A 13,201-nucleotide genomic window follows, 5' to 3' on the forward strand; every position below is an offset into this window, starting at 1 on the left:
GGCCTATGTTATTAAAGGAACGAATCGTTCCTAAACGGTGTTTCGATGTTAGTTAATGCAAGCAGTGTAGCTGATGTTAGTATTTTTCATTTAAAAGGTTTATTGGCGGAGATCGGGGATTTCGGGTAAAATAACTTTGCATTACATGTAGTGCGCTAGTGCATTGTCGTACTAATTCTTCAACTGTTTTTTTTTTAAACTTTCTTTTCCTAACTAGTTATTATTTTTTCTTAGATTTTGATTTAGAACATAAGTGTTTTTTTGGGGCCAATGACTTTTTATTTTTGAGGCCTTGGATGAATATAACTTTTAGGGCTTGGGCGTTTTATTTTGGATTTGTTTTTGGGGCCCGGATTATTTTTGGGGCCTGTGCCTGATAAAATTATAATTTCTTGGGAAAATTTGTTTTTTGGTTCCATGGTGAATTTGATTTCCGGCCCGGGGTGGATTCATTATTGAGGTCCCAGGCGGATTATTTTTGAGGCCTGAGGCTGATACAATTTTAAGTTTTTGGGCAAATGTATTATGACAATGATTTATCGCCTATCGTAATTGCAGTTCGTAAAGATGATATGTTGTGACAGTTTACGTTCATCGCGTATACTTGTGACAGTTAAACGTGGCAGTTAATGCAGCTGTTAGTCCAGTAACATTACTTATACTAATAACGATCAAATAGTGGCACCATGGTTGTGGCTAACACTTTTGCAAAAATAATGGAAACTGTAAGCTAACTCACTGTCAAGGCTTATACAAGTGATAGCGTAACAGTCGTTCACTGGCATTACTTGTACGACCAACTATCATGCCAGTGTGACAATACAATCATGGCTGTTAAAGGTACAAATTAATGTAAATGTACCTTACACCACCTTATATTGTACCTTGGGCAATATTTATATGCATATATGGGTCATATAATGTTGATTAATTAACAAATGATACAAAAATAAACAAAAAAACTGTTTTTAATAGTAATTCAGAATACATTAAAAAAATTAATACAACCTCTCAGTTCATGTTAGTTTAAATTATCTTTATTTCCGGTTCAATAAGAGTTAATATATCTCGAAAAGGAAACAGTGAATGACAATCCACAACACCTACTTTCTAATGGTGTTTAAAGAAAACAGACCTGCTAAAGATTCTTAAGTTTAATCTACTATTGACTCCTCCTAAAGAAAAAAACTTTATTGATAGATATTACTATCTGCAACACCGTTTCGGGCAATAAGTAATAGTCATTCATACTAAAATAAAATAAAATAAGAATGAAAAATAAATAAATGAAAGAAAAAAAAAAAGTAAATAAAATCTCTCTTAAAATATATACAAACAGAAGGATTAAGAAAATGAACATAATCAAACTATGTGCATGAAAAAATAAATAAATAACTAAAATAATCTCTAGTTACATTTACACTCTTACATACAATATTTACACAATTGATCTGAGGATCCCTGATCCTATTCTATCCCCCACATGTAAGGAATAGAGCAGAGCCCTACTACCATCTGCTCCTACTACCATATACATGTAGAATAAGGGTGTATAAAAGGGAGCTATACAACCTTATAGATAAATTTGTTAGTTTAAGACATTCAATTCCCTCATTTTTTTTTCTATTTTCTCACACTCTTTTCTTTCTTTGGAGAAGTCTTTTTTCATTCCTACTTCTCCTAGGTATTCTCAGGCAGTTTGCCTTGTATACTGATTGACCATCTTCCAGTATACCTTTTTTTTTATTAATTGCAACCTCAAGGTAATCTTCATTGTACCATGAAGTCCTGAGGAATTTGACAGAATATTTTATTGCTTCTTGGGCTGCTATGTCTCCTGATCCTCAGCATCACATCAAAACTCATATAGTGGTTGGTGTCGATATTTGTACTTGTACATGACCTGACACATAGAAGGTTTGATTCAGGATGTGTACCTTCGAGCAGATGAACAATCTGGTTAGTTGTCTGGCCCTTAGAAGATCTTCAAATAGCTTTATGAATATCCTTTCTGGGAAAGAAAATGTTTCCAATGGTGAACCCATGTTAAGTAGCAAGACTAATCAGTCTTTGACCATTGTCATTGCTTGTTCATGTAGACTATAGACACCAATAGTGACTTTATGACATGCTTCATAATCGACTTGTTTATTGAATTTTCCAAGCTAAATTTTAACATCATGACTTGAGCAGCTTCAGGTGGAGGGGCTGCCTCCTAAGAGCCACCTGACTTACTACCGAGAGAAAGTGATCCTAGGGTGAGTAATATAATTGACCTATATCTCTAAGTGTGGGGGTTATGTTGTGTGCTGTAGATTGTGTATGGTTTGTATGTCAGAATTATTGTTCATCCAACCTGGAGTATCAGTAGGTGTTTGCAGTCTGATGACTGGGGGTTTGGGCCATCCTTAGCCCAGGTGGTTGAGGCACAAGTCTTTGCCACATGAGAACTTTGGCGGCACCGGCCTGGGTTGTTGACTTTTTTCATTGCTGTGGCGGCCACACGTAATGAAAGCTTGATCCCCCACCATACTTAAAACAGGTCGGTTACCTCTAGATATCTCCCTCCCCCCCCCTCCCATATGTGAGAAATGACTAGGAAGGGTGTAATAAAAAAAAGAAGTTTGATGACTGGGTGATTGGGTCACTACTTTCCTACACCGAATATTACAAAGATAAAGCTATTTATTATATTTCAAATTAATACAGCTAGTTTTTTAACACCATATTTCCAAAATATTAGAGATAACATTCCTGAATATTATCTATGTAAAATATTAAATACAAATTAGAGAATTTTTTTAAATTACTGTATTGAAAAATATCATCATGTGGCTTGTCGTATTTTTGCCCTAAACCATTCAATTGCATCACATGCTCCACATAGTAGTGTTGAATTTGTATGTTCATCTCATATAACTTTCATTTTTTGAAGAATTTCTAATAATCTTTGGGCAGATATTTTGTCGCTCTTACTGATGGCATGTTGCAACAAAGTCTGTCCATTTTCATTACGAGCATTGACCATTGCAACAAGATCTTCCTCTTTCAAAGCATTCAATTCATCAGCTTTTATACTGCCCCAACTGACAAGATTGAAATTTATTTCAACCAATTTGAGAATTGATTTCACTTCTTTATCCTTTGCAAGATCGATGGGTCTTTTGGTATCATTATTAAGAATATTATATTTGGCACCATGATTGAGTAAAGTCCTGACTAAGTCAAGATTGTCATTTATTGAGGCCACATGAAGCGCTGCCATTCCTCTGAGATTTGTTCTGATGTCTATGAACTCTTTTAACCTAAAATGAGATGAATATTGCAAAAGGACTTTTACTACGTCCCGGTTTCCTTTGAGAACTGCTACATGTAGACAAGAGTTTCCCTTCTCAGTAACCTGAGTGACATCAACTCCAATGGATAGCAAATACTTAACAGTCTCAATATTACCTTGGTTAACAGCATGATGTAATAAGGTTCTACCTTCATCATCCTGGATGTCAAAATCACAGCCTGAAGTGACTAATTCTTTTATAAATTCAGTAGTTTTTTTTTGAGTAACAGCTGCAAATAGGCAATGAGGAGATAGGTACTGTAAAAGGTCACTTTGAATAACTGTTTTAGGATGTTCTGGACCTAAAACTGATTTAAAAATATTAAACGATTCTCGTACAAATTTAATGGCTCTCTGAGGTTTATTGAGCCTGATAAGACAAAGTGCAATTTCACTCTTTGTATCTCCTATGGTAAGGGGATTATTATGAGAAACAGATTCCTGGTTCTCTAGTGTCTCGGTCAACAGTTTTAAAACTTCTTCATGTTTGTTTTGTTTAGAAAAAATATCAACTAGGATTTTTTTAGTGACTGTGATGTTTCTTCCATTTCTTTCAGGATTGAGCTTTTGTATTTCTATTGATGCTTTGCATTCTTGAAGAGCTTCGTCAAGTCTATCTTGAAGTACCAATATTGCTGAAATATTATTTCTCACTGACAGTGATTGTGGATGATCAGCTCCAAGAATACCATTCATTTTTCCCAATAATTCACAACTCATTTCTAGAGATTTATTTAATTCTTTTTTTAAAAAAAGTGTAATAGCTATATTATATTTTATAAATAAGCAATCTGGATGATTTTCACCTAATTCATTTTTTTTAATCTCAAATATATTTTGATAATGCTCAAGTGCTAAATCATACTTTCCTTGCTTTTGGTATAACTCGGCTATATGGGTACTCACAAACAGATAAGTATAATGGTCACAACCAAATTTATCTTGTATAACTTTCATTGCATCTTCGAAAATTACTAATGCCCTGTTAATCTCACCTTTATTAAAATATATCTCTCCTATTTTAATTATTATATCAAGATTATCAGATTTACTTAGAACTTCATTATACCTTTCAAGTGCTTTATCATAATCTTTCAGCTTATAAAATATGTTGCCAATACTGGTACACGCTTTTAAAGAAGATTGATGATCCTTTCCAAGCTTAGTAATTCTGTTTTCCAGCACTTCCTGATAGATCCTTAAAGAATCGTTAAACTTCTCTTGATCTTCAAGAATTTCTCCCTTGCAAAACAGAGTTTCTAAAGTATCAAGGTGGTCTTTTCCTAAAACAGTCTTTTGTTTTTCATATATCTCCTCAAGCAGTTTCAAGGCTTCATCTAACTTAGCTTGCTCTCTGAGAATTTTAGCTATGTTGGTCTGAAACCATAATATTTTTGGGTGATTTTCACCTAACACATTCCTTCCTATGTCTACTAATTCTTTAAACTCCTTTAAAGCTTCAGTATATTTCCCTTGTTGAAAGTATAACAGTGCAATAATATTCTTTTTTCCTAAATCAATAGTTTTTATGAAGTCATCTTCTTTGCTGAAATTTAATGACTGATAAAGGCATTCATATTTACCTTCAAGATCAAATACATTTTCTAAGAATTCTTCAGAATCAGAACTTACTGATGGGCTTAAAAGCGTTTTGGTCTCTTTCAAAATATTTATTGCTTCATTGTAATTACCTTGCTTTATCAAGGTCATGGCTGAGTCCCTCTTGTTAATCAATGATAATGTTTTACTATACACAGTTTCAATATGTGATGCTACATTCTGAAAGCTTTCCTCTGAATCCTTACACTTACCTAATATTCGTAAGACACCTCCTTTAATGTGTATTAAATGTAGCAAACAACCTTGAGCAATTATATCATCCTTAGGTAGTAAATTACAGGATTCAATAGCTTTTTGTACAAATGAATTTAACTCCATGAATCTACTGTTTACCAAAAGCTCAGAACAGATGTAGATAGAAACCCAAACACAATATCTTCTTATATCCTCAGAAAAAAAATCAACTTTACTAGAATAATCCCAAACAGACATAGCATGATTCAGAGTTCTGTCATTCACATTTTTCCTAGTAAAAATCTGTAAGGCTTCTTCTAGAATCAACCTGTCTTCTTTATCTTCCACTAATTTCAATCTGATAACTTCTTGAACAAGTCCATGCACATTAATCATTCCTACCTGTTGTTCTGAAGATATAATTTTGTGATGAATGGTTATCATAGAATACTGTTTTAATATGTCCAATGCAGATGATAAAACATCATAGTCATTCACCAATTTTAAAAATATTTCTATTGGTATATCTTCTGGATCCATATATGAGAGGATATTCATAATTTTCAATGCTTCATTGCCATTTTCAGACTTTCTTAACAAATCCAAAGTAACATTCCAAGTAATGTAAACAGTCTGGGTATAGTCGATATAACTGTCATCAGGAAATGAATAGTTCAGGACAACCTTGCTATTATCTTTAAAGAAATTAAGATAACAAGCAATGTTAAAATGTGAACCTACGTTTTGCAATTTCATATTTTGAACTTTTATGTATGAAACTGCTTGCTGTAATGCTAAAGGAAAACATTGCATCTGATCTGCTAAAACTGAACTTTCATTACTGTCGGTTTTAAGAACTTTTGAAATGAATTGGACTGCTTCATCTTTTTCAAAAGTATAAAGGGATAAAACATGGATAGTTGAGGGCCAATTTTGATTACGGGATGTGATAAGAATATATAATCCAGAAACATCAGAAAATGAAGATAAAAATCTATCAATTCCATCATCAAATTCGTTTTTACATCGATAATGTTGAACATCATCAAAAATCATGAGACAATTTCTGTTTGAAATGGTTTTATAGACATCTTCAACTATAGAAATCAATCCCCTATCTTTCCCATCGGCATTCTTTGTGGATATGCCGAGTTTGTCACTTGCTAGTGAGCGGAAACAAGCCTCCAGTGCATGATATGACCCTCCATTAAACCACAAAACATTATTATTGTACTCCATTGCAAAATTACTGATGTACATTCTGGCCAGTTCAGTCTTCCCTATACCTCCAATACCAGTTACACAAACAACTTTAGTTTTACCAGAACTTATTTTTAATAATTTGTGTAAATTTTCCAATTCTTTGTCTCTTCCTGTAAATGACTCAACAGGACCCCTGATATTAAACAGAACTGGGATACCCTTTCTGGCTTCTTCAAAAAACTGTTTACCTTCTACATCAGATATGAATCTTCCTCTTACTTTTCCCTTAAGCCAGTCGAGCATTGTTAATATAAACCTACAGTAAGTATTTTCTACTGAGAAAATATTACTGAGAGAATCAAATTGTCTTTCTATTTCTCTTTTGATTATCTCATCTAATTCTTGTTCACTTGGACAATCCACAGCAAAGATCAAGTGATTTATGAAATCTTTGATATCATCATCAGTGTAATCAGAAAGCACTTTTTTTGATTTGGATTTATAATCATTTAAAATTTTGTTTAATTTTGGAACAATTTTTTCTGTAAATTTATATCGCCTAGGTTTAGTAAGATAACCCATATTAATATCCAAAATATCATCTTTATTTGTTAAAAGTTGGATTTTAATATGTTTACTGTTTAAAATTTTATCATCAAAATTAATATTGGTACAAATGATCACATCTTTGATAGTGCTTCCTCTAAACAGGGTGGTTTTCTTAGCATCTAGATAAGAAAAAAAATACTTTGGTAAGTAAAATTCACTTTTGATATTGTTTAACAAAGAATTCATAGTTATAAAGCTTCCAGTTTTGTTGATTTTATGCTTTGCTTGTAAAAGGCGAAAATATTTCTTTCTCTCTTGTTTAAATTCAAATACTAAATCATCAAATTTTCCAGCTTCTTTTATTTCTGACCCCAAATTAAAGGAGTGCCCACTAGTTAGTCCATGACACATAAATAATACAAGGAGTTTTAGCTGGAACATATACCCATGGATAGGGATATGATTTGGTACTTCTACATCAGGACTTTCTATGACTTGACCCTGGTTTTCTTCACTATTCATGGTATTCACAGTCAGTATTTTTCCATGTAAGAGATTTATTCTTTGCCATATAGACACACCTAGTTTTAGAGTTCCTAAAATGAATTCTGAAAAAAACAAGTGTTTATTTAGTACATAAAAATATATTGTAACAAAAAATAAAAAGTAGAATTTCATATATAACTATTGAAGTATTAATAAGTAATTACATGTGGTAGTTGGTTGATAGATTTGCGGATGTACAAATAATTGATTGTACAACCAACTATCAAGCAGACCTTGATAGTACAACAAAACTGCTAAGACAACAAATAATATATTCTTATGATGGTAATAGATCACTCTACTGGTGGAACATAGGGTAAAAGCTGCAATTCCATGGTGATGGTGATAGTGACTTTTATCGCAGCCAGTAAAATTATGTAAAGTGACATTTGGTGTCGTACTGTCAGAATTTTCTTGATAGTTGGTAGTACAGCAATTATTTGTGCATGTGCGACAAACTTGCACAACAGATATCTGTCACATGGAACCTCATTACAAAATCAAATAATAGAAGTTGGGTCCAGTTAGTGGAGCAAAGTAGTTTCACAAAAAGTAAATAAAGACTATTATTCCTGTTATTGTGTATAAAGTCTATAGAATTTACAATTTAACAAAGCTATTATTCAAATTTCAAATATAGCAAAACCATTTGTGAACCTATTTCATCTAATAATTGATGTTGATTCTCAATTGGAAATATAAATTATATTATAATTGGAAATTAATTTTCATTTATAATTTTTAGAAGTGGCAAATTTCCCAAATAATTGGTATTAATCGGATTTATTTTATTAATTATTTGTTTCATTTGGAAAAAAATCATCGAATAACAAAATATAAAAAAATATTTGGGAGACAGTGTATTTAAATATATAATTATATTTTTTGATGAGTATATCCGATTATTCATGAGCTCAATTTCAAAAAGAAATTTATCCTATCAAACTTCTGATCATTTACAATACATAAAAAATTAGACAACATTTTGAATGCCCTTCTCCATTTCAAAGTCTAATCTTTCTTTAAATAAAACATTACATAATGTTACCATTATCAACATTACAAATAAAATATATCTGTTTGAACCCTTATAATGATATATAATTTATGTTAAAATCACAAAGTATTATAAACATTGAAAATTATATTTTTGAAATTAAAATTAAAAATTCATTTTTGTAAACAAAAATTGGGGACTGTGAGTAGCCTGTGGCTACTAACTCCAATGACCAGAGTTCGAGTCCGGCTGGGCAGAAAATCGTTTTCTGCTACACTGTAGCCGTGAGTCAACTCTTGTGGGTTCTGAAACCCTCCTGGGGTCCAACCAGCCTCCTAAATTGGGTACTCTTAATTGGGTAAAAATCTGGTGGTGATTTTGACCAAATCACACCCTTGCACAACTGTTAGTCTAGTAACAGTACCCCCTTACAAGGTTCTGAACCCCTGACCCTTCATGGGTTGTAGCGGAACAGATTTAATTTTAATTTTTAAACAAGAATTGAGAAAAGCCAAAAAACAAATTATAGTATTATTTATACTACTAACAAATTACCTTTAGTTGACCATCATACTGCCAATTTTTCCAAATTATTGTCATTTGTTGAAGAATCTTGCGAGAATTTTTCTATTGCTTTGAAATTAATCCGTTCATCTAATTATATTGCTATTAAATAACAAATAGCACAACTTTTACTATTCAATTAAATAATAGCCATAAAATAAATTAACTGAAATAAACAATAAAATGCCTATCATATCTTCTGTAAATTACAGTACTGCCATACTTAAGTAACTGATTGATAAAACATAGTTTGATTAATAGTGATAAGATAACATGAGAGTATAGATAGTCTATCAGCAAATCGGCTAAATTGTAACATCAAATGATGTGTCATATTTTTCAGTTTTAAGCATAGATTATGTATATGATGATCTGGAAATCAAATTTTGTAGCTTTATTAGTGTTTAAGCCAAACTGTACTATAAAAAAAAAAAAAAAATAATCACACTTTGTTTGCAATTGCTTAAAAAGTATGTGTGATATATAGTGAAAAATTACTATTATTTTAATTTTTTTAAAGAAGACTAGATTTGCCACAATTCAAAGCTAAAACTAATAATGATAATGCTCCTTCTATGAGCAAGTCAATCTCAATGAAAGGTCAAGTATTAAAAAAAAAAACTCCTTATTGATAAAATTATTAAAATGAATCAATGTTTGCAATATTTATAGTTTAAGTCAAAACACAAAATACAAATTGTTTTTCTTGGAAATTTGTGTTTTATCCAAAAATATTTCAAACAAACATGGTTAAAATTGGTGAAAATCACCAATTTTAGTTTAGTCACTTTTGAACTATGTTGCAATGAACACCTTAGTCTGAGACCTAGCCTGGTTAGCACTTGGAGTAGGTTGTATTTCCGTTTTATTTCTTGTTGGAAGACTTTGAGGAATGGATTTGCACCAGATTCCTGGACTATTGAGGCCTCCAGGAGTAATTTCTGTGATTTTTAAATTACTATTGTATTGGGATACCCTTACTATAAAAAAATTAATGTAGCCAAAATCTTTATCTACCATTCTCTTTCCCTCTCTGAACCCTATCTCCATGAAACTAACACACACAATATAAAAAAGATTTTAACCTATAGCTTCCCCATCAATATCATTAAAAAACTTGTCCATAACTACAAAAATGATCTCTCCTTTTCTGGTTCTCCTCAACAACCACCTTTTACAGATCACTACCCTATATCTCTTCTCTTTCTAATGATATACAAAAATCCTTATGTTTATCTATCCTTATGTTCAATCTTATTATTGCTAGTTAAAATCTTCAACATTGATCCCATGTTATACACCACTTCTCTTATTCCATTTCTAACTATAATTCCTCTTACATTAGTAGAACAAAAAATCTTCTCCCATCCACAAATCTCTTCCTTTTTTTCTATGTATTTATTTTTGTCTTCACTATATTTATTTATTGTTATTAATTATTCTACTTTTAATTTTTTTTTTTTAAAAGCTCCTTACATTATTAATATTCATTTCACCACTTGAAAACATTTTTAGCCCTCCTTTGACTATTTTATGTTCATTTTACTTTTTAAAATATCATTTGAAGTTACCTTTTGCTTCTTTTAATTTCATTTCACGTTTTTAAAAAATTCATTCTTTTAATTTAATTTTACCTGTATCCCTTAGATCACCAATTATAAATATTCTCACCCTTAAACATTATTACTGATATTGTTCAACAAAACCAAGCCTTTGAATCATACTTCAATTTTTAATTATATTACTGTTTATCTATCCTGAACTAATTTAATAATATTTAGTTTCACTTAGATATTATTTCCTTTTAATATTTTGTATAGTGCACAATAATCTTGAGGCTTAATAATTTCAAACTTTTTCTGGTTATCTGTAATGAACTTTTGTAACTGCTCACCCTCTAAAGCACCATCTAACACTAATCTTGCAACCATAAGTCCTGTATAATGTGTATCTCCAAAGTTCGAATGTCAAGATTCATTTTCTGGAGCCTCCTCAAAATAAATATTGACTGATCCAGGTGGCATTGGAGCCCACAACATTCCAAACCAAGCACTCTGAAATCCTCACTCCACCTTGCTCAACCACAATGTCCTCTCTTCATATATTTTACTTCTTATTACACTTATGCTATTCATTTTCTTCTCATACTACTTATGTACTTATATTGTTTGTTACCTTCCTATATATTTTTTTTTTGTTTAAGTCATGAGATTGTTTTTCCCAATCACGTCAATTCACCGATATCAAATAAAATAGAACAAAAGCCAATCAAAAAAGCTAAGAAGATAAAAAATAACTGCCTTCTAAGTAGTAAACAAACAGGGCACTTTTTCCGTGGTCAAATCAGGAACTTGGAAAGACAACACTGCAGAAACACATGTACTCTCCTCCATCTTCTCAAAAAATTAAAACCTCCTACAAAGATAACAGATAAAGAGCAAGTACATTCATAATCAAATTACAATTCCAATGCTTGAACTATAAATATTTTTTTAAAAAATCCGTTAGTAATTAGAAGAGAATTGAGAGTTACAAATATAATTTGAATTATATACCAAAGTAAAATATTAGTGGTCAACCAATACTTAGAGAATTTATACTAATGGTCAATATAAGAGTACAGTTAAACTGGAGATTGGGAAAATCAATATTTATAAAATTAAATCATAAAATCAGTTATTTATAAAAGATATTTGGAGTTTAACGTAAAATCATAATAATTTGTTTATAATTAAATAATATTGTCATAACTTGTAGTTTAATTTTATATAAAGAGAGATTTCAGAAAAATTAATAAAAAGGTTTATTAAGAGATAATATTATAAAGATTCAACATTAGATGTTTATTTAAATTGATTTGTTTATTGTTTAATAAATATTTAATATTGTATGGTATATTTTATATTATTATTCTAGTTCTGTTCCAAGGTACAATTATCAGGTAAATCAAGTATCATTTTAATTATATGATCCATATTAATTTTGAGAGTTGTTTAATTAATTAATAATGTCTGTAGTAAAAATCTACATGTTAAAGGACTTTGATACAAGTAGTCCCTGAGACATCATAGCTTTTTACAACCCAAATGATCTTAAACTTCAACAAGATGAAGACACAATAAATTATCATATGCAAAGAATCTATCAAGCTAAAACAAATTTAAATATTATTTTGTATCTTAATAAATTGTTTCCTTATACACTAAAACATATGGTTCTCTAATGTTATATAAAAAATAAACATTAGATTTTCAAACTTTCACACTTCGTAACAACTAAGTTTATCTATAATTCAAACATGTTACTCTTTGTTATTTAGGGACGGTTTTATAACAAAAGACAAAACATATATTTCATAATAGACACCAACACCCTACTGAGGCAAACAAAGGATTGCCTCCTACATGCCAGAGAAGTAGTGTTGCCATCTACTCTTTATTTACAATAATGTTTGCAGATCAAATAATAATACCAATTTCCTACAACGGTTACACATCCTACTTTTATGAATGCTTTTTATATTTGTTGTACTCTTTATTTTCACTTTTATAATCTTAATTTATTATTTTAATTAGACTAAGATTGTAACTCATTTTACCCAAAACAGGAAAATTAGAGTCTAACAGAGGAGGAGCTGCTTATTGTATTTTACCTAACTGAATATAATATAATCTAGCTCTAAGAACCCTGCCATGGGAACTCCACACTTTCTCATGGAATTGTAAATGGTAGCAAAGTAAGATTCGTAGAGCTAGAGCTAATTCCCTTTATACACTCTCTGTAATTTAGCTCTTTGCCCACAGTTGCTTTGTAGCCCATCTCCATGCTGGTACTTTTTCTGACATATTTATTTTAGTCTTTAAGTATTTTATTTTCTCTAAATGTACAATAACCTCTTTTTAAAAAGTCTTTTGTAGCCTTCATTACCATAACTTATATATATATTGTAATAATTTTTAAAAATATAAAAAATAAAATAAAAAGAATTTTTATTCTTTTTATAACTTTTCTTCAAATATAAGAGAAATAACTTGGGTTCAAATTAAAAACACTAATATTACCAAATGGATAATGAAATTTATTCAAATTCAATAATATAAAAAACTCTTAATTTTATTATATAAAAAGAAAGAGAGAGACTCTTAATCTCAGGGCGTATGGTTACTAGACAATCAGAACAGGCATTTACAATAATTTAATTAAATTAATAT

General features: G+C 30.6%; 1 protein-coding gene across 1 annotated transcript; it reads right to left on the reverse strand.

The window, feature by feature from the left end:
* Positions 1–2,911: 2,911 nt before the first annotated feature.
* LOC136796289 (uncharacterized) lies at positions 2,912–5,944 on the reverse strand. The gene has a single exon (XM_067049649.1). It carries the CDS (start codon positions 5,942–5,944, stop codon positions 2,912–2,914), a length of 3,033 nt encoding a protein of 1,010 aa, XP_066905750.1.
* Between the last annotated feature and the right edge of the window lie 7,257 nt (positions 5,945–13,201).

This window comes from Halyomorpha halys, unplaced genomic scaffold (genome assembly GCF_000696795.3).
Source record: "Halyomorpha halys isolate HHAL.00 unplaced genomic scaffold, Hhal_1.1 Scaffold207.1, whole genome shotgun sequence".
NCBI classification, from domain to species: Eukaryota; Metazoa; Arthropoda; class Insecta; order Hemiptera; family Pentatomidae; genus Halyomorpha; species Halyomorpha halys.

Coding starts and splice junctions, on each gene's coding strand:
- LOC136796289 (XM_067049649.1), bottom strand. CDS start 5,944: ATGCAATGTTTTCCTTTAGCATTACAGCAAGCAGTTTCATACATAAAA.